The sequence below is a fragment of the Mobula hypostoma genome, chromosome 29 (genome assembly GCF_963921235.1).
Source record: "Mobula hypostoma chromosome 29, sMobHyp1.1, whole genome shotgun sequence".
In the NCBI taxonomy this organism is placed as follows: Eukaryota; Metazoa; Chordata; class Chondrichthyes; order Myliobatiformes; family Myliobatidae; genus Mobula; species Mobula hypostoma.
This window is the reverse complement of record NC_086125.1, coordinates 22,241,967-22,269,664: the sequence shown is the minus strand read 5'-3', so window position 1 is coordinate 22,269,664 and position 27,698 is coordinate 22,241,967. Positions and strand designations below refer to the sequence as shown.

General features: G+C 40.9%; 1 protein-coding gene across 1 annotated transcript in view; it reads right to left on the bottom strand.

Annotated features, from left to right (window-relative positions):
- LOC134339294 (adhesion G protein-coupled receptor E2-like) overlaps positions 1 to 27,698 on the bottom strand; it is a 108,930-nt gene that overhangs the window by 55,188 nt on the left and 26,044 nt on the right. Inside the window, exons 8-9 of the mRNA XM_063035670.1 lie at positions 15,714 to 15,833; positions 1,970 to 2,157 (exon numbers count right to left, since the gene is read on the bottom strand). Coding sequence (XP_062891740.1) covers positions 1,970 to 2,157; positions 15,714 to 15,833 — 308 coding nt within the window. The remainder of the gene's footprint in view (positions 1 to 1,969; positions 2,158 to 15,713; positions 15,834 to 27,698) is intronic.

Below are 27,698 nucleotides of genomic sequence, written 5' to 3'. Positions count from 1 at the left end.
TGGTTGTACTTTGAAACCAGTTACTCGATGACCTGAGAAATGACAGCAAGGGACTCCTCCTCCTTTGTGTCTCACCACCAGTCTCTAAACAGTTCTTCGTCTCTCTCAGATGAGGGATCTCCACTTCCTCTATCAGGCCCCACTGTACTGTCCCTGAGCAATGGGGACTGGAAAGGCCATCATAAACTGACCTGCAATGGCCCAAACCCAGTCTCCACAGAAATCTAAACACGAGGAAATCTGCAGATGCTGGAAATTCAAGCAACACAGACAAAATGCTGGTGGAATGCAGCAGGCCAGACAGCATCTATATGAAGAAGCACAGTTGACGTTTCAGGGGGAGACCCTTCATCAGGACTAACTGAAAGAGGACATAGTAAAAGATTTGAAAGTGGGAAGGGGAGGGGGATATCTGAAATGATAGGAGAAGAAAAGAGGGGGAGGGATGGAGCTAAGAGCTGGAATGTTGATTGGCAAAAGGGATACAAGGCTGGAGAAGGGAGAGGATCATGGGACGGGAGGCCTAGGGAGAAAGAAAGGGGGAGGGGAGCATCAGAGGAAGATGGAGAGCAGGCAAGGAGTTATAGTGAGAGCGACAGAGAGAGAAAAATGAGAAAAAAAGGAAAAAATAAAAAATAATTAATAAATAAACAAATAAACAAACAAACAACCATCAAATAAATAAATAGACAAGGGATAGAGTAAGAAAGGGAGCAGGGGTATTAACGGAAGGTAGAGAAGTCAATGTTCATGCCATCAGGTTGGAGGCTATCCAGACGGAATATAAGGTGTTGTTCCTCCAACCTGAGTGTGGCTTCATCTTTACAATAGAGGAGGCCATGGATAGACATATCAGAATGGGAATGGGATGTGGAATTAAAATATGTGGCCTCTGGGAGATTCTGCTTTCTCTGGTAGACAGAGCGTAAGTGTTCAGCGAAACGGTCTCCCAGTCTGCGTTGGGTCACGCCAATATATAAAAGGCCACATCGGGAGCACCGGATACAGTAGATCGCACCAGCTGACTCACAGGTAAAGTGTCACCTCACCTGGAAGGACTGTCTGGGGCCCTGAATGGTGGTGAGGGAGAAAGTGTAAGGGCATGTGTAGCACTTGTTCCGCTTACAAGGATAAGTGCCAGGTGGGAGATCAATGGGAAGGGATGGGGGGAATGAATGGACAAGGGAGTCGCGGAGGGACCGATTCCTGTGCAAAGCAGGGAGAGGAGGGGAGGGAAAGATGTACTTGGTGGTGGGATCCCGTTGGAGGTGGCGGAAGTTACGGAGAATTATATTTTGGATCCAGGGGCTGGTGGGATGGTAGGTGAGGACAAGGGGAACCCTATCCCTAGTGGGGTGGCAGGAGGATCGGGTGAGACCAGAGGTGCGTGAAATGGGAGAGATGCATTTGAGAGCAGAGTTGACTTCTCTAACTTCCATCAATGCCCTCCTCCCCTTCTTACCCTATCCCTTATTTATTTATTTGTTTGTTTATTTATTATGTTTTCGCTTTTTTTTCTCTCTTTCTTTTTTCTCCCTTTCTTTTTTCTCCCTCTGTCCCTCTCACAATGACTCCTTGCCTGCTCTCCAACTTCCTCTGGTGCTCCCTTCCTCCTTTCTTTCTCCCTAGGCCTCCCGTCCAATGATCCTCTCATATCCCTTTTGCTAATCAACTTTCCAGCTCTTAGCCCTGTCTTCTCCTATCATTTAGGATCTCCCACTCCCACTTTCAAATTTCTTACTATCTCTTTTTCAGTTCGTCCTGACGAAGGGTCTCGGCCCAAAACATCAACTGTACCTCTTCTTATAGATGCTGCCTGGCCTGCTGCGTTCACCAGCATTTTGTGTGTGTTGCTTCCATGGAAATGTCATACCTAAACCCAGGCTTAGCACCTGTTCAACCTCCCATTTTGCATTTTAGCAGGAAGATCATTTTCAATTGGGGAACATCACAGATTGCATCCACAAACCTGGTTGAGTTGCAGAGTCAAATTGAACTTTTCCTTCCGATTAGAGCTGACAGCTTTGTTGCTGATGGTGACAGCTATCACCTTTGAGTTTAATGAGACATTGTTCTGAGATGGACGGCCACCCTTAATCTCTTGATTCAGCAGGGATTCCAAGTCTTTGAATACAATTAAGGAAACGGCCTGAAACTCTGTGGAGATAATAGATCAGCCTTTGGTGAATGTGGAGAAACATCAGTGAAACACTCCAGCAACTGGATATAAAGGCAGGTCAACACAAAACACACCCATTGCAGTAGCGCTTTGTAAGTCTTTGAGTATCAAAATCAGCTCTCGATGGGGATGGACAAGGAGATCATCATGTGGGCTGCCTTATCGTGGATGGTGTTAAGTTAATTTGTGTTGGTTAAGCTATACTTTTCCAGGTCAGTGGGATTTTATCACATTCCTGACCTTTGTCTTGTGGATAGTCCAAAATCTGGAGATCCACAGAAAATGGTGCCTTTCTGGGAAAGAAGATAAGACCATAAGACAAAGGTGCAGAATTCAGCCATTCAGCCCATCCGGTTTGCTCCACCATTCCATAATGACTGATTTATTATTCCTCTCAACCCCATTCTCCTTCCTTCTCCGCGTAAACGTTGATGCCTGGCTAACCAGAATCAGAATTATGTTTAATACAGAGACACCTCTTTTTCCTTTATGAGGGAGAGTGCAAGCCTGGGGTATGTCGAATTACTGGGTGAAGGAGTAGTCGTCGGGGTACTGCAAGTCTGTGTCTTTATTGATTATTTGCTACACACTCGACTGTTTGCTGGGGGGCACCGATTCTTTTTTGCTGGTGGGAGAGGGAGAGATCATTGTTTTGCTGCTGCTTACATGTGGGAGGGAGGAGCTGGGGGGGGCGCTTTGGGTTCAAACATTTAACCGTTATTCATTCTTTGGGGCACTGCTCTGTTTTCCTGAATGTTTGCGAAGAAAAAGAATTTCAGGATGTATATTGTATACATTTGTCTGATATTAAGTGTACCTATGAAACCTTTGAAACCTTCTAAACCTTATTATCACTGGCATATGTGTGAAATTTGTTATTTTGGGCTATTGCAACATTGCAATACATAATAATAATAATAATCCTTTAAATTACAATAAATCATATATAAAGAAAATTAAATAAGTAGTGCAAAAGGAAATCATAAAATAAAACAGAGTGAGGCACTTAGTGGTTCATGGTTTCATTGTCCATTCAGTAATCTGATGGCGGAGAGGAAGAAGCTGTTCCTGAAAGGCTGAGAGTGTGTCTTCAGGCACCTGTTTCTCCTTCATTGATGGCAGCAATAAGAAGAGAGCATGTCATGGAAGATGGGGGTCCTTAATGCCATTTTGAGCCATTGTCTTTTGAAGGTGTCGTTTATGTTTGGGAGGCTGGAGCCCATGATTGGGCTAGCTAAGTTTACAACTTTCTCCAGCCTTTTCTGATCCTGTACAGCGGCCACTCCATACTAGATAGTGTTGCAGCCAGTTAGAATGTGCTCTACAGTACATCTGTAAAATTTGTCTTTTCTGACATACCAGTTCTCCTCAAACTCTGAATGACAAATAGCCACTGTCGTGCATTCTTTGTAATTAAATCAGTATGGGTCCAGGACAGACCTTCAAAACTGTTGATACCCAGGTACTTGAAACTGTTTACCCTTTCAAGTGCAGGCCCCTCGATGAGGATGTGTGGTTCCTCGACTTCCCCTTCCTGAAATCCACAATCAGCTCCTTGGTCTTACTGATGTTGAGTGTAGGGTTGTTGTGACACCTCTCAACCAGCTGATCTATCTCACTCCTGTACACCTCCTCATCACCACCTGAAATTCTGTCAACAATAGTTGTGTTGTCAGCAAATTTATGGATGGAATTTGAGCTGTGCCTAGCCACACAGTCATGGGTGTAGAGAGAGTAGAGCAGTGGGTAAGCACACATCCTTGAGGTACACCAGTCTTGATAATCAGCAAGGAGGAGGTTATTTCTGATCTGCACTGACTGTGGTCTCCTGATGAAGGAGTCAAGGATCCACTTGCAGAGAGGGGTACAGAAGCCCAGGTTTTGGAGTCTGTTGATTAGAATTGAGGGTATGATTGTTTTGAACGCTGAGCTGGAATCAATAAACAGCAGCCTGACGTAAGTGTTGCTATCATCCAGGTGATCCAAGGCCGAGTGCAGAGCCAGTGAGATTGCATCCTATTGTGGCGACAGGCAAAGTTTGTTCTATTTTATTTAGAGATACAGCATTTAACAGGCCCTTCTGGCCCTTTGAGCCTTGCCACCCAGCAACCCACTGATTTAACCGTAGCCTAATCATGGGACAATACACTACTAACCGGACTGACTTTGAATGGTGGGAGGAAATCGGAACACCCAGCAGAAAGCCATGCACACACAGGAAGGAATGTACAAACTTGCTTCCAAAGGACACTGGAATTGAATTCTGAACTCTGATGCCCGAGCTGTCTATGCCAACTGCTATGCAACCATGGCACCCTCACAACAGGTCCAGGTCCTTGTTTAGGCAGGAGTTGATTCTGGCCACGACCAACCTCCCAACGCACTTCATCACAGCAGATGTGAGTACAACTGGGTGGTAGTCATTGAGGCAGCTCACCCTGCCCTTCCTGGGTGCTGGTATGGATGTCGCCCTTTTGAAGCGGGTAGGAAATTCTGACTACAGCAGTGAGAGATTGAAGATGTTCTTGAACAATCCCACCAGTTGGTTGGCACAGGTTTTCATTTCCCTACCAGGCACACCATCAGGACCTGATGCCTCTTGAAAGCTGTTGTGATGTGGTCCTCTGAGACAGAGATTACAGGGTCACCAGATGCTACAGGGATTCACACAAGCATAGATTTATTCTCTCTTTCAATGTTTGCATAAATGACACTGAACTCATCTGGGAATGAAGCATCACAGCCATTCATGATGTCAGGTTTCTCTTTGGAGGAAGTAATGGCTTGCAAATCTTGTCAGAGCTGTTGTGCGTTTGATTCCATCTCTAACTTCAATTGGCATGTTTATTTCTTTCTTTCTTAATCAATCTTTTTTTAAAGTACATATGTACAAACAAGAGGAGGATTATCTCAGATATCTATAATGATAACAATACATATAAAAGGTAAAATAAACATTATCAAGCTCATACATAGTATTAATCTACAAACGTTTGTAATAGTATATAATAAAAACTAAAATACTCAATTCTCCTCTTATCATTTCATACAAAGAGAAAAAAGATAAAGAAACTTCTATAATTTTATATATAGAAATAAAACTCACTATTCTATATAAACAAAAACAAAAAATAGTTAAAAAAAATAAAAGGGGACTGGGCAGCCCATACTGAGAGTAAAGCAAGAAAAAAGAAAAATTTTCTAAACAAATCCAAAGTTTCGAGAAAGTAACTGGGAGAGCAATAAATAAAACTGTATGAAAATATTGAATAAAAGGTTGCCAGGTTTCTTCAAATTTAAAGGATGTATCAAATATCTGACTTCTTATTTTCTCTAATCTTAGACAAGACATAATGGAGGAAAGCCAATAAAAGACAGTAGGTGGATTAGAGACCTTCCATTTAAGCAAAATGGCTCTCCTAGCCAATAAAGTTGTAAAAGCTTTTATCCGTGGAGCAGAAACAGGAACATATCCTGCTTCCGGTGGAATGATCCCAAAAATTGCTGTGAATACTTTCCGTTGTAGGTCCAAATTCAAAACTTTTGATAAAGTTTTAAAGACATCTTTCCAAAAATTATCTATCTTGATACAAGACCAAAACATATGAGTTAAAGTAGCCACCTCAATATTACATCTGTCACAAATAGGATTAATATTGGGAAAAATAGGGCTAATCTATCCTTTGCCATATGTGCCCGATATACTACCTTGAACTGTATCAAGGAATGACGGGCAGAAATAGATGAGGTATTTATCAAATGAAAAATTTTATCCCATTGATTATCTGAAAGTGGCTCTCGAAATTCCAATTCCCACACACCTTCAATTTTAGCGTTAGATACCTTTCACAAATTCAATAACCATTTGTAAATTATAGCTATCAGTCCTTTTTGATATGGTTTAACCTGAAAAAGTGTATCTATCATATTGGGTGGATAAACAGAGGGAAAACTTGAAAGTAAACTCGTAAAAAATTCCTAATTGGTAAATATCTAAAAAAAGTGTGCATTAGATAAATCATATTTGTCCACTAACCAAGTGAAAGACATTAAACAATCCCCCATAAATAAATCCAAAAAAGTTATTATTCCTTTGGTTTTCCAAATTAAAATGGTCTGATCGGAAATTGATGGTTTAAAAAAATAATTAAGATGGATTTTACCAGAAAGAACAAAGTTATTAAACACAAAAATCTACGAAACTGAAACCAAATTCTTAATGTATGTTTAATAATGGGTTTGAGGTCTCGATTACCAATCTTACAAAGCAAAAAAGGAAGAGAAGCTCCCAGTAAAGAGGCCAAAGAATACCCCTTCACCGAGTTTTTCTCCAAATCTACCCATAAAGGACAATCATGTATGTCTGAATAATGAATCCAAAACGAAATACACCCTATGCTCGTTATATACGTCTTCAGACTATGCGGATTCACAGTTATGCGAGGAACCTATTTCTACCAACATCGCCTTATACGCATCCAAAACTCAGTTATGCGAGGAGCACTGCCTTCCCGCCAATACAAGTCACGTGCGCACACCTGACAGTCTCACCGTTGAGACGAGAAGCACCGCTTTCCCGCCAACACAAGTCACGCACGTGTGCTTCACGGTCTCACCGTTGGGACGAGAAGCACCGCTTTCCCGCCAACACAAGTCAGGTGCGCGCGCCTCACAATCTCTCTCCCGCCGCTCTCGCATTGGTTTTGGCAAGGTGTGGATCGCCATCTTAAACTTTCCTTGGTTTCACCTACAGTGCCGTAATTTTGCGCTTGAAATAATTAACTATGCCTCCTAAGCGTCCGATGTCATGTCTTGGGCCGTCAGCCAAGTGGCAGAGAACCGCTTTAACACTTGAAAAAAAGTTGTTAATTATAAACAGGGCGGCATCAGCTGAAGGTAACACAGCTCTGGGACGCTACCATTGGGAACAGAATCTTCCCTTTAAAGTTCTTTTCTTGCTTGACAATGCACCAGTCCATCCTGAACAGTTGGACAGCATTCATCCTAACATAACAGTGCGTTTCCCGCCGTCTAACACAACATCGCTGATTCAACCACTCGACCAAGCTGTAATCCACATTCAAGGCGTACGCATTTTTTTACGGCGAATTATCTCGCAGATACTGCAAGCAACAGACGATTTTGAAAATCCCGGGAGTTTACCAAAGGTGAGGGAATGATGGAAGTTGGAACACTTGACACAAATGGCGATGGACATGGACACAGTTTAGAATGGAGTCAGCATTTCAGTCCTTCCCTGCCGTCAACACTTCTTCCCTACAAGCAAATTTAAAACAAAATGCTGCCAACCAAACAACCCTCACCATTTTATGCAAATCGCTGTAATCTGCTGCTGCCGGCAGTTCTAAGAGTTCTGTGAGTCTTCCTTCACTCCTTGCTGTGCTTGATATTATCCTGACGACCACAACCATCCACCTTATCCGTGTAAAGCTGCCCAACACCACAACAACCACTCATCTCCCGGAGCAAACACACCTGCCACTGTTGGTGAGTACTGTACACCAGAGGATGTTAACTTCCTGTGATTTATTACATTGAATATTACCTTAAATTGATTAAATATAATATAAATGTTGACTTGTAGTACTGCTTTTGTGTCGTATTGGTATAAAAATGTGAATAAATTACAGATAAAACATATTTAGGAAGCGCTCTGGAATGCATCCCTATTTTCTCCATTTAAATAATTTTTCACATTATGCGTCAACTTCAAGGAACGCACCATGCTTTTTTGATTTCTGCAATAGAGGTTTACTCAATCTTGGATTTTTATTGCTCCAAATATAAGATAAAATTTTAGAGTCTATTCTATCAAAAAATCGTTGAGGAACAAAGGAAGGTATTGCTTGAAGTACATATAAGAACTTCGATAGCACTATCATTTTAATAGCATTAATTCGACCAATTAAAGATAATGTCATCGGAGACCATTCAGAAAGTATTTGTCGCATGTATTCAATTAATAGAAGAAAGTTATATTTATATAGGTCCTTAAAATTTTTGGTAATTTTAATGCCAAGATAAGTGAAGTTATTTTTAGCAATGCTAAAAGGAATTTGACGGTATTGATCTAAGTAGTTATTAATAGGAAATAACTCACTTTTGTGCAAATTTAATTTATATCCAGAAAAACTACTAAATTCAGAAAATATATATAACATAGAAGGAATAGATTTCTTAAGATCTGAAATATAAACTAATAAGTTATTCTGCGTGCAATGAAGTCTTATGCACCTCATCTCTTCTCTTAATACCTTGAACATTGTTGGAGTCCCAAAGGACAATAGCAAGAGGTTCTAAAGCAGATTGAATAACAGGGGACTAAGAGGACAACCCTGCTGGGCACCTTTGTTTAGCCTGAAATATGGAGATTTTTGATTGTTAGTTATAACTGCTGCCATAGGAGCTTGATAGATCAGCTTAACCCAGGAAATGAAAACTGGACCAAATTTAAATCTTTCTAAAACTTCGAATAAATGGGACCACTCTACCCTATCAAAGGCTTTCTCTGCATCAAGGGAGACAACACATTCAATTTCTTTAGATGCAGAGGAATGAATAATATTCAATAATCTCTGAATATTAAAATATGAGTATCTATTCTTAATAAATCCAGTTTGAAAATTCAGGGCTATCTCCATTAGGTGCATACACACACACCAAAGCCATCTTTTGACCACATAACAAACCAGTAACAATTAAGTATCTTCCAATTGAATCAGTGACAGTATTAAGATGTACAACAGCGGTTTTAAAATTAATAAAAATAGACACCCCTCTAATTTTAGTTACTGGTGAAGAGTGAAACTGAGAGCCCCTCCAAAATTTAAAAAAACGGTTTTCATCCTCCCTACGGATATGGGTCTCTTGCACAAAAATAATATCAGCTTGAAGTGTTTTTAATTTCTTAAAGATCTTTCTACGCTTAATAGATTGGTTCAAGCCATTCAAGTTCCAAGAGATTATATTAATTTTATTAACATCCATAATAAGGCTTTAATTTAAGGTTTAATAAAATAAGTTAGCGTGTCTGCAGAAACCACACCCGCAGGGAAGAACAAATTATGGAATCGATCAGAGAGAAAAAAAATAACATGATAGAAACATAGAAAATAGGTGCAGGAGTAGGCCTTTCGGCCCTCCGAGCCTGCACCGCCATTCATTACGATCATGGTTGATCATCCAACTCAGAACCCTATACCTGCCTTCCCTCCATACCCCCTGATCCCTTTAGCCACGAGGGCCTTATCTAACTCCCTCTTAAATATAGCCAGTGAACTAGCCTCAACTGTTTCCTGTGGCAGAGAATTCCACAGATTCACCACTCTCTGTGTGAAGAAGTTTTTCCTCATTTCGGTCCTAAAAGGCTTCCCCTTTATCCTCAAACTGTGACGCCTCATTCTGGACTTCCCCAACATCGGGAACAATCTTCCTGCATCTGCCTGTCCAATCCCTTTCAAATTTTATATGTTTCTATCAGATCCCCCCTCAATCTTCTAAATTCCAGAGAGTATAAGCCTAGTCGATCCAGTCTTTCATCATATGAAAGTCCTGCCATCCCAGGAATCAATCTGGTGAACCTTCTTTGTACACCCTCTATGGCAAGAATGTCTTTCCTCAGATTAGGGGACCAAAACTGCACACAATACTCTAGGTGTGGTCTCACCAAGGCCTCGTACAACTGCAATAGAACCTCCCTGCTCCTGTACTCGAATCCTCTTGCTATGAATGCCAGCATACCAATCGCCTTTTTCACCGCCTGCTGTACCTGCATGCCAACTTTCAATGACTGGTGTACAATGACACCCAGGTCTCATTGCACCTCCCCTTTTCACCATTCAGATAATAACCTGTTTTCCTGTTCTTGCCACCAAAGTGGATAACCTCACATTTATCCACATTAAATTGCATCTGCCATGAATTTGCCCACTTACCTAACCTATCCAAGTCATCCCGCATCCTGTTAGCATCCTCCTCACAGCTAACACTGCCGCCCAGCTTCGTGTCATCCGCAAACTTGGAGATGCTGCATTTAATTCCCTCGTCTAAGTCTTTAGATTGACAGGAAAACCTCTCAGGACTGCCCAGTCGAAAAAATCTAAACTAATAGGCCACTCCTCTCCCCCCAAAGCCCAAAAACCATCCAATAGTCGGACAGCATGCTAAGCTATAATCCCTTAACCCCTTGCCTCCAATAGGCAGACTCCTTTTTAAAAAGTTATACGCTAACACCACTGACACAATACAAACATGAAGAAATAAGCAAATTTCAAATATTTTAATATTATGTCTAACAGAGGTTAAAACACAGTTAACAGCGGCCACCTTAAGTTCATTTAATAAAAATTGATCATGTATTCAAAAAAGATAGATCCAACCAAATAATATGTTACGACTAGTGTTAAACTCTTACAAATCCTAAAGGAAAAAATAAAACAGCCAAAACGATATCTGGGCAGACATAAAACGCAGATTAAACTTTCAGCGATCCAGCTACAAATGACTCCTAGCCGAGGTTTAAATGTTTAAGTTGCTTACGTTGCTTGCAAGACAGGCTTAAACTCCTTTATAAATTTCCAAGCCTCTTCTGGGGAATCAAATTGTTTTGGGCGAGCGTTAAACGTGGAAATCCTGAAACGAGCTGGATAACACAAAGAGGGGTGACAGTTCCTATAAAGTTCAGCCATCACTTCCCGGTACTTAATTCTTTCTGCATAAACCTCTGGGGCAAAATCTTCAACTATGCAAATCTCTACTCCATTATAAATTAGCTTCCCCTGCTTCCTAGCATCTCGAAGAATTGCTTCTTTAGTAGTAAAGTAATGCAAACATACAATCACCGGGTGAGGTTTCAACTCAACAGAAGGTTTCGGGTGAAGGATTCGGTGAGCTCTATCTATCATCGGAGGAACTTCAAGGATCTCACTAAAAAGTGAGTGTAGCATATTCATGAAAATCTTTAGTGGCTCACTGGTTTCCATGTTTTCAGGCAAACCCAGTATATGTAAATTCATCCTACGACTTCTGCTTTCCAGATCAGTCGTTTTCTTCTTAGTTCTTAGTATTTCTGAAGAAACCTCAACAATTTTCCTTTCCAGAGTAGATATCTTAAATTCTTGTTCATTAATCACTTGACTCACAATCTCCAGTTCTCTTCTGATTCTATTAGCGTCCTTTTTAATTCACTGATACTGAGATTCCAGATTGTTCAAAAATTCCTGGACAGCAGAGATGGTTTTTTAAGCTTTTCATTAGCATACGTCAGATTATCAATCTTGATCTCCACCATCCCGATCTTGATATTAATATCTTGCACCAAAGAAAATATTCTTTGTGAAGTAGAGACTTCCTCTAACTCCTTTGTTTGTTCAGGTTCGGAAACAATTTTGCCACATCTTAATTCAGTTCCAGTTCGGCTTCCAGCCATCGTGATTAATTCGTAAATCCTTCACGAAAATCTTCAAAGTTTGAACAAAACTAGCAATGGAAAGTAAGTTGTGAAAGGAAGGAGTAGCGCCAACAAGCGTCTTACTCCATTGCTGCTAAAAGGAGACTGGGCATGTTTATTTCTCTCTTAAAGTAGCCTTCTGTAGATCACCAGTCTAGAATACCACATATCCAGCTCTCAGCAGTCTACAAATCTCCTGGTTTATCCATGGTTTTTGGTTTGGTAATGTCCAGTATGTTCCTGAAGGCACACCCATATGATTCCCATCTGAGTTGCATGCGAAGAGTTGCCACTTATCAGCACCATCATGAACCTATCAAGGCCTATTTTAAATATACCCAATCACTTGGCCTCCACAGCCATAGATTCACCATCCTCTGACTAAAGAAATACCTGTACACCTCTATTCCATTGGGATGTCCTTGTATTCTGAGGCTGTGCTCTCTGGTGCAAGATTCTCCCTGGCCTTTCAATAGTCGATATGTTTCAGTGAGATCCACCCTCATTCTTCATATCTCCCTCATACGTTAACCTATCGTTCCCACCATCATTCTATTGAACTTCCTGCTGACCCTCTCCATGATCAGATAAGCAGATATTCTGAACTTAGCAAATATATGTCAGTCTGCAAACTACATATTGAGGTCCATAAGACCATAAGAAATAGGAGCAGAATTAGGCCATTTGGCCCATCAAGTCTGCTCCACTATTCAATCATGGCTCACTCTTTTTTCCATGGATATTACAACTAATACATCCAATATCTCAGATGCCACATCTTTTTCATGATCACAGGATCAAGAAGCCTGCGTCAACCTTGAATTCTGTCAGTCTACCTGATACCAATTCTCTCATGATGGTGACGTTATTTAATTCATTCCAGCATTATCCTCATTCATGGAAGGTTCATAATAGTTTCCAGTGCCAAATGATCGCCAGTTGAACTCCTCACCAGTAATCTCACACTTACTTTATCAGCCTCATTTTCAAAGGCGCTGTGTTTACCTGGATCTCCTTTTCCTTTCTGTTGTTAAAGCTTCTATTCTTCACGATTTACATTCTCTCATGTTTCCCCTCCGTTGCTGCAACAAAAATCTGTCTACTGCTAAACTTTGCCCTTGTTTTCTCTTTCACTGTCTGCTGAACGTTTGTGGTAGATCGACCAGTCCATGTCTCCCTCCCCGCCGTGCAGACCCACGTCTCCCTCCCCCACATTTGAGAGTCGGCTGCTGTCTGCCAACTGCCTTTACACTTGTTCTTTCTCCCACCAGCAGTTTCTGAAATTCTCTCCAACTCCAACCGCCAGCACACTTCCCTGGCGCAGCCAGAACACTGATCAGACATGGGCAGTGTTGTGTCTGCCCTGTGAGTGAACAATGTCATTGTGTAGGGAAAGCTTCATTCTGCTGCACCGACCAAACCCCTGCTTTTCTGTTATGTCTGTCAACAAGAAACAGCACTCTTTCACTGTCCCTCGTCTCACTCAGCCCAGTGACATTAATGCAAGCACTCCAGTCCACACTGAGAATTGCATCTCTTAGCAACACACATAAAATGCCGGAGGAACTCAGCGCGTCAGGCAGCATACATGGAGGGGAATAAACAGTCGACGTGTCGGGCTGAGACCCTTCACCAGGACTGCATCTCTTAGACCAGACATTGACAGAGTCTGGTGTCTCAAGTGAACACACAGGATCCTGATGTGAATAGGTGCAAAGGGTCAAGCCAGAGCTCTGGCCTCCACCTACCTTTGCCAAACAAGATTTCTAGTGATTACCGCATTTCTTTTGTGGAATCATCTCTGTGAAATTGTCCTGCATCTGTACGGTAACCACAGTTCCAAGATCGCAGAATGCTCTGGGTCATCCCAGGGGGGAAGTGAGGGTGATATAGAGATGGAAATCTTTCACTATTTGCAACATCCCCACTCTGTATCATTCCAACTGATGGGAGGAGCTGTCTGACTGTTCAGCATGTCCAGCACCAGATCTCACAAGGTTGACACTTGATAACAAAGAACCACCCATAATGATGATACAAAACTTGGAAAAAAAGTAAATTGTGAGGAACTTAGAAAGAGGTACGGTGTCAGAGCCAGAGTACAGAAACAGCAGGTACTGAAACCCAAATTAACAGTAATTACTCCAAAAAGCAGAGCAGATATTACAATGATTGTGAATGAGGATTGCTGGTGAGCAAGCATGGAACCGTCCCACAAGGGGCAAGGCAAGCTGAGAGGTTACTAATATGATCCTCAGCTTTAACTTGGACTGGATGAAAACCAAGGAGGTCTTTGAAATGAGATTACTGCATCCAACACCAAGGAGGGTAGGAAGGCATAACAACAGATAGATAGATAGATATACTTTATTGATCCTGAGGGAAATTGGGTTTCGTTACAGCCGCACCAACCAAGAATAGAGCATAAATATAGCAATACAAAAACCACAAACCATCAATCAACAAAATGCAAACTATGCCAGATGGAAAATAAGACCAGGCCAGCCTATTGGCTCAGGGTGTCTGACCCTCCACGGGATGAGCTGCAAGTTCAATGGCCACAGGCAGGAACGACCTCCCGTGCCGCCCCGTGTTGTATTTTGGTGGAATATGGCCAAAGTCCAACAGCAAAAAGTTCAATATCTGGTCTACAAATACGTTCCTCGATCGTAATATGACCCGGATTGCACCATCTTTTGTTAACCAGAACAGTAAGCACTCAACTCCTTTACACTTACTGCTCTCAGTGCACTTCCGGTCAGCCCGAACAGTCTGGAAGCCGTCCATAGAGAAGTTTTGATTGGGTATGTCCTCATGCAGCCCTGTTCCAGTGAAACACATAACACTGCACTCCCGAAATGCTCTCTGACGCCTGGCTAGCACCGTGAACTCGTCCATTTTATTACCCACCGAACCCCTCTTCTCCATAAATCTCTGTTGTCTCGACCCGGTCCTCTTTCCTCGACTTTGTGATCCCCCTCTGCATCCTCTGTGTGTTTTCCTCCAGATTTCAGCAGGGGTGTCCACCGCTCTGCTCGCTAAACCAGCCGGCATAAGCTCAATCAGCTGGTCCCTGGAATACACAATGCTACCATGCTTCTGTCCCGCTCATGAGACGTGTCAGAATGTAACTATTTCCAGTGCTAAAGACCCAAATAAAGCTCTCTCTACCAGCATGTTAGAGAGGGCGCAGCTTCGACAGTCCTGAGCAGGAGGTATCAACACACACACACACACCAAATGTCAAAGGAAATCAGTGGACCAGGCAGCATCTACGGAAGGGAATAAATTGACATTTCGGGTTGAGGTACTTCATCAGGACTGGTAAGGAAGGGGGCAGAAGGTGGAAGGGGATTCAGGACTGAGGTTGTTTCTGAGGCGATTAGGAAAGAGGCACTAATAATACTGAAAGATTTGAATAGAAAGAGGGGAGTTACTGATCAGAGAAAACAAGAAACAATCCATACACTGCCCGAGAGCTTTGCAAAGTCAGCAGGGATATGGGACCACACGGAGAGCTCTTTGAAAGAGCCTCTACAAGCAAGATGAGCCAAATGGGCTAGCGCACAGTTTCCCACTTTAAATTCAACATACTTGAGCCCTAAAAAGCAAGTGAGGATCACTAACTGTGGAAACTGCTTGATTAGAGCTTGAATGACCGGATCATTACGTTGAACTTTTGGGGTCATGATAGGGCTGTGCATATGACTCAGAGTCACCACTCCCAGAACCTGCCCTGCCTCAGTGGTCTCTCAGCTTAATACAGAGTTTGATACCATAAATTCGATCTTGATGTCAGATTACACATGGATTAAAAACAGTGGCCAAGCACTGCTCATTCTAAACTACATTTGATTTCTACTCAAGGCAGAATTGTCTTCACTGAGGATTACACAATAAGACCAAACACAGCAGCATATTTTGATGTAGGGGAACACAGACTGATCCCACAGAGTAATAGTTCAGTCAACAACTTGGGCAAGGTAGAACATCCCCTGTGAATGAGTCTGTAAAACTCATTCTTATACCATGTACACAAGCATGGGAAAGAGACAGAAAATTTACCAGTGTTATTCTCTCCAGCAATGGTTCTCCAGTAAATCTCGAAGGAATTATTCTGAGTTTCCAATTTCACCAGTTGGTCTTCACTCGCAGTGTTCCTTTCAGGCACCTTCACCTGAAGAACTATGAGGAAAGGCAAAGTAAGGTGAAGCATTCAGTGGCAAAAAGGATGTGTTCTCTCTCTACCTCTACCTCTACCTCTACCTCTGCTGATAACTCTTTAATCAATGCCTCTCTGCAAGGTCTTGTTCAGGCATTCTGAGAATCCCATCTGATGGATACAATTTGCAACTGGGCTTTCTTGGGCTGAGTTAGCTTACTGTAGTAAGAAAACAATTAGTCTCAACTCCCACAGAACTGAGAGAAAATACTCATGCATAGTCTTCACTGTCTGGTGGCATCGATCAAAAGCAGGTAAAATGATAAATTCTGGCTCAAATATGTTAGTTCACCAGGTCTAATATCTTACCAGCACTTCTCAACCTTGGCACAGACAGTGATCTTCACTCCTTACCAGAGATAGTGAGGATTGCCGCTCCTATATCAGGAACACCGAAGTTTCATGACCTCAGTCTTTTTCTCAACTTCAGAACGTCCTCCTACATGTTATTTTTGAAGTGTGGTGGAATTAACATAAAAGATGATTGAGCTACTTTGTATTTGGTTACCATGCTTAGAGGGAGTGCAGAGAAGATAGAGCAGGAAGATGCAGTCAATGAGGAACATCAGATCCATTGACAGACCAGAGAATGTGGCATTGTTCTTCTTTAGCAGTGAACGTTGAGAGATAATTTGATAAAAATCTTCAAGATTGTCAATGGTTTGGGCAGAGTTAATGAAGAGAAAGTTCTTCCATTAAAGAAGGGTGGAGAACCAACAAACAGAGGTTTAAAGGTGACTATTGTTAAAACAAGGGTGCCAGGCGGGAAACCCTTTCTACACAGAGAGTGGTCAAGGAACTCACTGCTTGGATAGGAACTGGAAGCATTTCATCCCAAGTTTTCAAATGGGAAAATACATGGGAGTGTTGGAGAGATAGTGTACAGGGCAATCAAGAAACAGAGGATGACCAGACTGTAATGTCCCTGTTGAGACCGAGCATGGTTTCAATGGGCAAAATGACCTGCACAACAATGCTCCTATGATACTACAGTGGCGGTGAACACATTGGAGTGGGACATTTGCAGACAGTGAGGTCACAAAGAAATTAAATAACTCCTTATATAATGTGAATGAGGGTTTGGGGATACATCTTGTCTGGAATATAAAGCAGAAAAGGCTGGTTAAAGTGAATGGAGGTCCCTTGGAGAACAAGAAGGGGAATTAATATTGGGAAATGAGCAAATGGCCAAGGCTTTGAATGACTATTTTGTGTCGGTCTTCATGGTGAAGGACACATCTAACATGCCAAAGAGAGATAATATGGATGCGATGGGAGGTGAGGACCCCGATACAATAGCTGTCACTAGGAGGTAGTGCTGAACAAACTTGTGGGCCTGAAGATGAACAAGTCCCCTGGTCCTGATGGAATGCATCCCAGGGTACTGAAAGAAATGGCAGAAATTATAGTAGAGGCTTTGGTGATAATTTACCAAAATTTTCTGGACTCTGGGCAGGTCCCGGCAGAATGGAAAATGGCGAATGTCACACCACTGTTAAAAATAGGATGTAGGCAAAAGGCAAATAATTATCGGCCAGTTAGTTTAACATCTGTAGTTGGGAAAACGCCTGAAGCTATCGATGAAGAAGCAATAGCGAGGCATCTGGAAAGAAATGGATCCATCAGACAGACAAAGCATAGATTCAGCAAAGGCAGGTCCTATTTGACAAACTCACTGGAGTTCTTTGAGAATATAATGAGCACAGTGGATAGAGGGGAACAGATGAATGTTATTTACTTGGATTTCCAGAAGGCGTTCAATAAGGTGCCACATAAAAGACTTATCCATAGGATAAGGATGCGTAGAGTTGGGGTGATGTATTAGCTTGGATAGACGATTGATAAACTAATATAAACCAGAGAGTTGGGATGCATGAATGTTATTCTAGTTGGCAATCAGTGGCGAGCGGTGTGCACAGGGGTCGGTACTGGGCCCACAACTGTTCTTGATATACACTAACGATCTGGAAGAGGGGACCAAGTGTAGTATATCTAAATTTGCCGATACCACTAAATTGAGTGGAAAAACAAATTGTGCAGAAGATATGGAGAGTCTGCAGGGGGATATACAGTGTCTCTGTCAGGGACAGAGAATGGGAGCACTCAGACCGAAGATGTAGGGGAGAAGGAAGAAAAAGATAACAAAGTTGTTTGCATCATTAGGGATAAACAGAGAGTAAGAGGTGGAGAGTTTCTTAAATGCATCAATTTCAATGATAATAGCATTGTAAGAAAGGTGGATGAGCTTAGAGCATGGATTGATACCTGGAAATATGATGTTGTAGTTATTAGTGAAACATGGTTGCAGGAGGGGTGTGAATGGCAACTAAATATTCCTGGATTTCGTTGCTTCAGGTGTGATAGAATTGGAGGGGCAAGAGGGGGAGGTGTTGCATTGCTTGTCAAAGAAACCATTACAGCGGTGCTTTGGCAGGATAAATTAGAGGACTCGTCTAGGGAGGCTATTTGGGTGGAATTGAGGAATGGGAAAGGTGTAACACTTATAGGGGTGTATTATAGACCACCTAATGGGGATCAAGAATTGGAGGAGCAAATTTGTCAGGAGATAGCAGATATTTGTAGTAAGCACAAGGTTGTGATTGTGGGAGATTTTAATTTTCCACACATAGACTGGGAAACCCATTCTGTAAAAGGGCTGGATGGTTTGGAGTTTGTAAAATGTGTGCAAGATAGTTTTTTGCAGCAGTACATAGAGGTACCAAGTAGAGAAGGGGCAGTGTTGGATCTTCTGTTAGGGAATGAGGTAAGTCAGGTGACAGAGGTATGTGTTGGGGAGCACTTTGGGTCCAGTGATCGCAATGCCATTAGTTTCAATGTAATTATGGAGAAGGATAGGACTGGGCCCAGGGTTGAGATTTTTGATTGGAGAAAGGCTAACTTTGAGGAGATGCGAAAGGATTTAGAACGAGTGGATTGGGACAATTTGTTTTATGGGAAGGATGTAATAGAGAAATGGAGGTCATTTAGAGGTGAAATTTTGAGGGTACAAAATCTTTATGTTCCTGTTGGGTTGAAAGGAAAGGTTAAAAGTTTGAGAGAGCCATGGTTTTCAAGGGATATTGGAAATTTGGTTCAGAAAAAGAGAGAGATCTACAATAAATATAGGCAGCTTGGAGTAAATGAGGTGCTGAAGGAATATAAAGAATGTAAAAAGAATCTGAAGAAAGAAATTAGAAAAGCTAAAAGAAGATATGAGGTTACTTTGGCAAGTAAGGTGAAAATAAATTCAGAGTGTTTCTACAGTTATATTAATAGCAAAAGGATTGTGAGAGATAAAATTGGTCCCTCAGAGAATCAAAATGAACGGCTATGTGCAGAGCCAAAAGAGATGGAGATTTTGAACAATTTCTTTTCTTCGGTATTCACGAAGGAGAAGGATATTGAATTGTGTAAGGTAAGGGAAACAAGTAGGGTAGTTATGGAAACTCTAAAATGATTAAACAAGAGGAAGTACTGGCGCTTTTAAGGAATATAAAAGTGGATAAGTCTCCGGGTCGTGACAGGATATTCCCTAGGACCTTGAAGGAAGTTTCCTTGAGTGGAAATAGCAGGGGCTCTGACAGAAATATTTCAAATGTCATTAGAAACGGGGATGGTGCCGGAGGATTGGCGTATTGCTCATGTTCTAAGAGTAAACCTAGCAATTATCGGCCTGTGAGTTTGACGTCAGTGGTGGGTAAAAGGATGGAAAGTATTCTTAGAGATGGTATATATAATTATTTGGATAGACAGGATCTGATTAGGGATAGTCAACATGGATTTGTGTGTGGAAGGTCATGTTTGATAAATCTTATTGAATTTTTTGAAGAGGTTACAAGGAAAGTTGACGAGGGTAAAGCAGTGGATGTTGTCTGTATGGACTTTAGTAAGGCCTTTGACAAGGTTCCTCACGGAAGGTTAGTTAGGAAGGTTCAATCGTTAGGTATTAATATTGAAGTAGTAAAATGGATTCAGCAGTGGCTGGATGGGAGATGCCAGAGAGTAGTGGTGGATAAATTTTGTCACATTGGAGGCCGCTGTCTAGTGGTGTGCCTCAGGGATCTGTTCTGGGTCCAATGTTGTTTGTCATATATATTAATGATCTGGATGATGGGGTGGTAAATTGGATTAGTAAGTATGCAGATGATACTAAGATAGGTGGATTTGTGGACAGTGAAGTAAGTTTTCAAAGCTTGAAGAGAGATTTGGGCCAGTTAGAAGAGTGGGCTGAAAGATGGCAGATGGAGTTTAATGCTGATAAATGTGAGGTGCTATATTTTGGTAGGACTAATCAAAATAGGACATACATGGTAAATGGTAGGGCATTGAAGAATACAGTAGAACAGAGGGATCTAGGAATAATGGTGCATAGTTCCCTGAAGGTGAAATCTCATGTGGATAGGGTGGTGAAGAAAGCTTTTGGTATCCTGGCCTTTATAAATCAGGGCATTGAGTATATGAGTTGGGATGTAATGTTGAAATTGTACAAGGTATTGGTAAGGCCAAATTTGGAGTATTGTGTACAGTTCTGGTCACCGAATCATAGGAAAGATGTCAACAAAATAGAGTGAGTACAGAGAAGATTTACTGGAATGTTACCTGAGTTTCATCTCCTAAGTTACAGAGAAAGGTTGAACAAGTTGGGTCTTTATTCTTTGGAAGGTAGAAGGTTGAGGGGGGACTTGATAGAGGTATTTAAAATTATGAGGGGGATAGATAGAGTTGACGTGGATAGGCTTTTTCCATTGAGAGTGGGGGAGATTCAAACAAGAGGACATGAGTTGAGAGTTAAAGGGTAAAAGTTTAGGGGTAACATGAGGGGGAACTTCTTTACTCAGAGAGTGGTGGCTGTGTGGAACGAGCTTCCAGCGGAAGTGGTTGAGGCAGGTTCGATGTTACATAGAAACATAGAAACATAGAAAATAGGTGCAGGAGTAGGCCATTCGGCCCTTCGAGCCTGCACCGCCATTTATTATGATCATGGCTGATCATCCAACTCAGAACCCAGCCTTCCCTCCATACCCCCTGACCCCTGTAGCCACAAGGGCCATATCTAACTTCCTTTTAAACATAGCTAATGAACTGGCCTCAACAGTTTGCTGTGGCAGAGAATTCCACAGATTCACCACTCTCTGTGTGAAGAAGTTTTTCCTAACCTCGGTCCTAAAAGGCTTCCCCTCTATCCTCAAACTGTGACCCCTCGTTCTAGACCTCCCCAACATCGGGAACAATCTTCCTGCATCTAGCCTGTCCAATCCCTTTAGGATCTTATACGTTTCAATCAGATCCCCCCTCAATCTTCTAAATTCCAACGAGTACAAGCCCAGTTCATCCAGTCTTTCTTCATATGAAAGACCTGCCATCCCAGGAATCAATCTGGTGAACCTTCTTTGTACTCCCTCTATGGCAAAGATGTCTTTCCTCAGATTAGGGGACCAAAACTGCACACAATACTCCAGGTGTGGTCTCACCAAGGCCTTGTACAACTGCAGTAGTACCTCCCTGCTCCTGTACTCGAATCCTCTCGCTATAAATGCCAGCATACCGTTCGCCTTTTTCACCGCCTGCTGTACCTGCATGCCCACTTTCAATGACTGGTGTATAATGACACCCAGGTCTCGTTGCACCTCCCCTTTTCCTAATCGGCCACCATTCAGATAATAATCTGTTTTCCTATTTTTGCCACCAAAGTGGATAACTTCACATTTATCCACATTAAATTGCATCTGCCATGAGTTTGCCCACTCACCCAACCTATCCAAGTCACCCTGCATCCTCTTAGCATCCTCCTCACTGCTAACACTGCCACCCAGCTTCGTGTCATCCGCAAACTTGGAGATGCTGCATTTAATTCCCTCATCCAAGTCATTAATATATATTGTAAACAACTGGGGTCCCAGCACTGAGCCTTGCGGTACCCCACTAGTCACCGCCTGCCATTCTGAAAAGGTCCCGTTTATTCCCACTCTTTGCTTCCTGTCTGCTAACCAATTCTCCACCCACACCAATACCTTACCCCCAATACCGTGTGCTTTAAGTTTGCACACTAATCTCCTATGTGGGACCTTGTCAAAAGCCTTTTGAAAATCCAAATATACCACATCCACTGGTTCTCCCCTATCCACTCTACTAGTTACATCCTCAAAAAATTCTATGAGATTCGTCAGACATGATTTTCCTTTCACAAATCCATGCTGACTTTGTCCGATCATTTCACCGCTTTCCAAATGTGCTGTTATCACATCCTTGATAACTGACTCCAGCAGTTTCCCCACCACCGACGTTAGGCTAACCGGCCTATAATTCCCCGGTTTCTCTCTCCCTCCTTTTTTAAAAAGTGGGGTTACATTAGCCACCCTCCAATCCTCAGGAACTAGTCCAGAATCTAACGAGTTTTGAAAAATTATCACTAATGCATCCACTATTTCTTGGGCCACTTCCTTAAGCACTCTGGGATGCAGACCATCTGGCCCTGGGGATTTATCTGCCTTCAATCCCTTCAATTTACCTAACACCACTTCCCTACTAACATGTATTTCGCTCAGTTCCTCCATCTCACTGGACCCTCTGTCCCTTACTATTTCTGGAAGATTATTTATGTCCTCCTTAGTGAAGACAGAACCAAAGTAATTATTCAATTGGTCTGCCATGTCCTTGCTCCCCATAATCAATTCACCTGTTTCTGTTTGCAGGGGACCTACATTTGTCTTTATCAGTCTTTTCCTTTTTACATATCTATAAAAGCTTTTACAGTCCGTTTTTATGTTCTCTGCCAGTTTTCTCTCATAATCTTTTTTCCCCTTCCTAATTAAGCCCTTTGTCCTCCTCTGCTGAACTCTGAATTTCTCCCAGTCCTCAGGTGAGCCACTTTCTCTGGCTAATTTGTATGCTACTTCTTTGGAATTGATACTATCCCTAATTTCTCTTGTCAGCCACGGGTGCACTACCTTCCTTGATTTATTCTTTTGCCAAACTGGGATGAACAATTGTTGTAGTTCATCCATGCAACCTTTAAATGCCTGCCATTGCATATCCACCGTCAATCCTTGAAGTGTCATTTGCCAGTCTATCTTAGCTAATTCATGTCTCATACCTTCAAAGTTACCCCTCTTTAAGTTCAGAACCTTTGTTTCTGAATTAACTACGTCACTCTCCATGTTAATGAAGAATTCCACCATATTATGGTCACTCTTACCCAAGGGGCCTCTCACGACAAGATCGCTAATTAACCCTTCCTCATTGCTCAAAACCCAGTCCAGAATAGCCTGCTCTCTAGTCGGTTCCTCGACATGTTGGTTCAAAAAACCATCCCGCATACATTCCAAGAAATCCTCTTCCTCAGCACCTTTACCAATTTGGTTCACCCAGTCTACATGTAGATTGAAGTCACCCATGTTGTCATTTAAAGTTAAATTGGATAGCTATATGGACAGGGAAGGACTGGAGGGTTATTGGCTGAGTGCAGGTCAGTGGGACTGAGTGAGAGTAACAGTTCGGCATGGACTAGAAGGGCCGAGATGGCCTGTTTCCGTGCTGTAGTTGCTATATGGTTATATGGTCGTGCAAAAGTTTGGGCACCCTTGGTCAAAATTTCTTTTACTGTGAATAGCTAAGCGAGTAAAAGATGACCTGATTTCCAAAAGGCATAAAGTTAAAGATGACACATTTCTTTAATATTTTAAGCAAGATTACTTTTTTATTTCCATCTTTTACGTTTCAAAATAACGAAAAAGGAAAAGGGCCCAAAGCAAAAGTCTGGGTACCCTGCATAGTCAGTACCTAGTAACACCCCCTTTGGCAAGTATCACAGCTTGTAAATGCTTTCTATAGCCAGCTAAGAGTCCTTCAAGTCTTGTTTGGGGGATTTTCGCCCATTCTTCCTTGCAAAAGGCCTCAAGTTCTGTGAGATTCTTGGTCTGTCTTGCATGCACTGCTCTTTTGAGGTCTATCCATAAATTTTTGATGATATTTAGGTTGGCGGACAGTGAGAGCCATGGCAAAACCTTCAACTTGCGCCTCTTGAGGTAGTCCATTGTGGATTTTGAGGTACGTTTAGGATCATTATCCTGTTGTAGCCATTCTCTTTTCACCTTCAGCTTTTTTTACAGATGGTGTGATGTTTGCTTCCAGAATATGCTGGTACTTAATTGATTTCAATCTTCCCTCTACCAGTGAAATGTTCCCCATGTCACTGGCTGCAACACAAGCCCAAAGCATGATCGATCTACCCCCATACTTAGCAGTTGGAGAGGTGTTCTTTATATGAAATTCTGCACCCTTTTTTCTCCAAACATACCTTTGCACATTGTGGTCAAAAAGTTCTATTTTAACTTCATCACTCCACAGGACTTGTTTCCAAAATGCATCAAGCCTGTTTAGATGTTCCTTTGCAAACTGCTGATGCTGAATTTTGTGGTGAGGACGCAGGAAAGGTTTTCTTCTGATGACTCTTCCATGAAGGTCATATTTGTGCAGATATCGCTGCACAGTAGAACAGTGCACCACCACTCCAAAGTTTGCTGAACTTTCCTGAAGGTCTTTTGCAGTCAAACAGGGGTTTTGATTTGCCTTTTTAGCAATCCTACAAGCAGTTATCTCAGAAGGTTTTATTGGTCTTCCAGACCTCAACTTGACCTCCACTGTTCCTGTTAAATGCCATTTCTTAATTACATTGCAAACTGTGGAAATAGCTACCTGAAAACGCTTTGCTATCTTCTTATAGCCTTCCCCTGCTTTGTGGGCATCATTAATTTTCATTTTCAGAGTGCTAGGCAGCTGCTTAGAGGAGCCCATGGCTGCTGATTGTTGGGACAAGGTTTGAGGAGTCAGGGTATTTATAAAGCTTTGAAATTTGCATCACCTGGCCTTTCCTAACGATGACTGTGAACAAGCCATAGCCCTAACAAGCTAATTAAGGTCTGAGAGCTTGGTAAAAGTTATCTGAGAGCTCAAATCTCTTGGGGTGCCCAAACTTTTGCATGGTGCTTCTTTCCTTTTTTTCAGTCTAAAATTCTACAAAACAAAAATAATACACTATTCTCGCTTAAAATCTTGAAAGGAATGTTTCTTTCTCTTTAAATCTTTTTATTGAATAAGTATACAAAAAGGTAAGCCATATAGACACTAATACACTGTTAGAATATAATAAAATTACAGAAGATATTAATACAAAAAAATACGACAAACAATGTAATTTAAACATAACATACCAAGGTAACATAATAGTATACTAATTTTTATATATATATCAATAGAGAAAAGGAAAAAAAAAACCCAAAAAAAAACCCACCGTGCAACTAACCAAAAGCAAAGCAAAGCAATGGGCTAACTTGAAACCAAACAGAGTTAATAAACTTAAAATCACGTCCTCAATCCCGACCTCCATTAAAAACAGTAAAAAAAAAACAAGAAGGGTATTTATTACATTAAATGAAAATATTGAATAAAAGATCTCCAAATCTGTTCAAATTTAAATGAGGAATCATAAAGATTGCTTCTAATTTTCTCCAAATTCAAGCATAATAACGTCTGAGAAAACCAAAAAAAGGTAGTTGGAGCATTAAGCTCTTTCCAATTTTGTAAGATACATCTTTTCGCCATTAAAGTAAGAAATGCAATCATTCTACGGGCTGAAGGGGAAAGATTATTGGAATTTTTAGGTAGTCCAAAGATAGCAGTAATAGGGTGAGGAGAGATATCTATATTCAATACCTTGGAGATAATATTAAAAATGTCTCTCCAAAAAGTTTCCAGAGTAGGGCAAGACCAAAACATATGAGTTAAAGAGGCTATCTGCCCCGGACATCTATCACAAAAAGGATTAATATGAGAATAAAAGCACGCTAATTTATCTTTGGACATATGTGCTCTATGAACAACTTTAAATTGAATTAGGGAATGTTTAGCACAGATAGAGGAAGTATTGACTAATTGTAAAATCTGCCCCCAGTCATCCACGGAAATGATAAACCCCAATTCCTGTTCCCAATCTACCCTAATCTTATCAAATGGAGCTTTCCTAAGTCTCATAATAATATTATAAATCATAGCCGATGCACCTTTCTGACATGGATTAAGGTTAATTATAGTATCTAAAATGTATGTAGGAGGAAGCATTGGAAAGGAAGAAAGTATAGTACTTAGGAAATTTCTAACTTGTAGATATCTAAAAAAATGTATTCTTGATAAGTTATATTTATTAGATAATTGTTCAAAAGACATAAGGGAACCATCTAAAAATAAATCCAAAAACCGTGAAATACCCTTAGTCTTCCAAATTTGAAAAGCACGATCCGTAAAAGAGGGAGGAAAAAATATGTTACCTAAAATAGGAATCGCTAACCCAAATTGATTAAGATCAAAAAATTTTCTGAATTGAAACCAAATACGAAAGGTATATTTAACTATCGGGTTAGACACCTGTTTAAGGCGTTTCAAATCAAAAGGAAGAGAGGAACCTAAAATAGAGCCAAGTGTAAAACCCTGAACAGATTATAATTCCAATGCTACCCATTTAGGAATAGATAGTATATCCTGGTCAAGTAACCAGAATTTCATATGTCGAATATTAATTGCCCAATAATAAAATCTAAAGTTAGGTAATGCTAAGCCTCCATCTCTCTTAGCTTTCTGTAAATGTATTTTACCCAGTCTCGGGTTTTTATTCTGCCAAATAAATGAAGAAATTTTAGAGTCGACTTTGTCAAAAAAAGATTTTGGAACAAAGATTGGTAATGCCTGAAATATATATAAAAATTTTGGCAAAAAAAACATCTTAACTGCATTAATACGACCAATGAAAGTTAAATATAAAGGAAACCATTTAGATGAAAGTTGAATAATATGGTCTATTAATGGTAAAAAGTTAGTCTTAAATAAATCTTTGTATTTACAAGTAATTTTAATCCCAAGATATGAAAAATAATTATTAATCAATTTAAATGGAAATTTATAATATAAGGGAAGTTGTTTATTAATCGGAAAGAGTTCACTCTTACTAAGATTTAATTTATAACCTGAAAAAAGACCAAATTGTGCTAATAGCTCTAAAACAGCCGGGATGGATTTTTGGGGATTAGAAATATATAAAAGTAAATCATCAGCATAGAGTGATATTTTATGGGACTTTAAGCCCCGAGTTATCCCAGTAATATTTGGAGATTCTCGAATGGCAATTGCAAGAGGTTCGAATGCAATATCAAATAATAAGGGACTAAGACGACAACCTTGTTGAGTACCTCGAAAAAGAGGGAAAAAAGGTGAACTTAAAGAGTTAGTACGGACCGAGGCCACAGGAGAATGATATAACAGTTTAATTCAGGATATAAATTTCGAGCTAAAATTAAACATTTCAAGCACCTTAAATAAATAAGGCCATTCTACTCTATCAAAAGCTTTCTTAGCATCTAAAGAGATAACACACTCAGGAACATTTTGTGAGGGAGTATAAACAATATTTAACAGTGTGCGAATATTATAAAAAGAGTAATGACCTTTAATAAAACCCGTTTGGTCTTCCGAAATAATAGAAGGAAGTACTTTTTCTAATCTATTTGCCAATAACTTAGAAAAAACTTTAGAATCAACATTTAATAAAGATGTTGGTCTATAAGATGCACATTGAGCAGGATCTTTATCCTTCTTTAATATTAGAGAAATTGATGCTCTATTGAAAGATTCAGGAAGTTTACCAAGTTTTAATGAAGCCTCAAAAACCCTACAGAACCAAGGGATTAATGAGGGAGCAAAACATTTATAAAATTCTACGGTAAACCCATCAGGGCCAGGAGCTTTCCCCAAACTCATAGAGAAAATAACATTCTTAATCT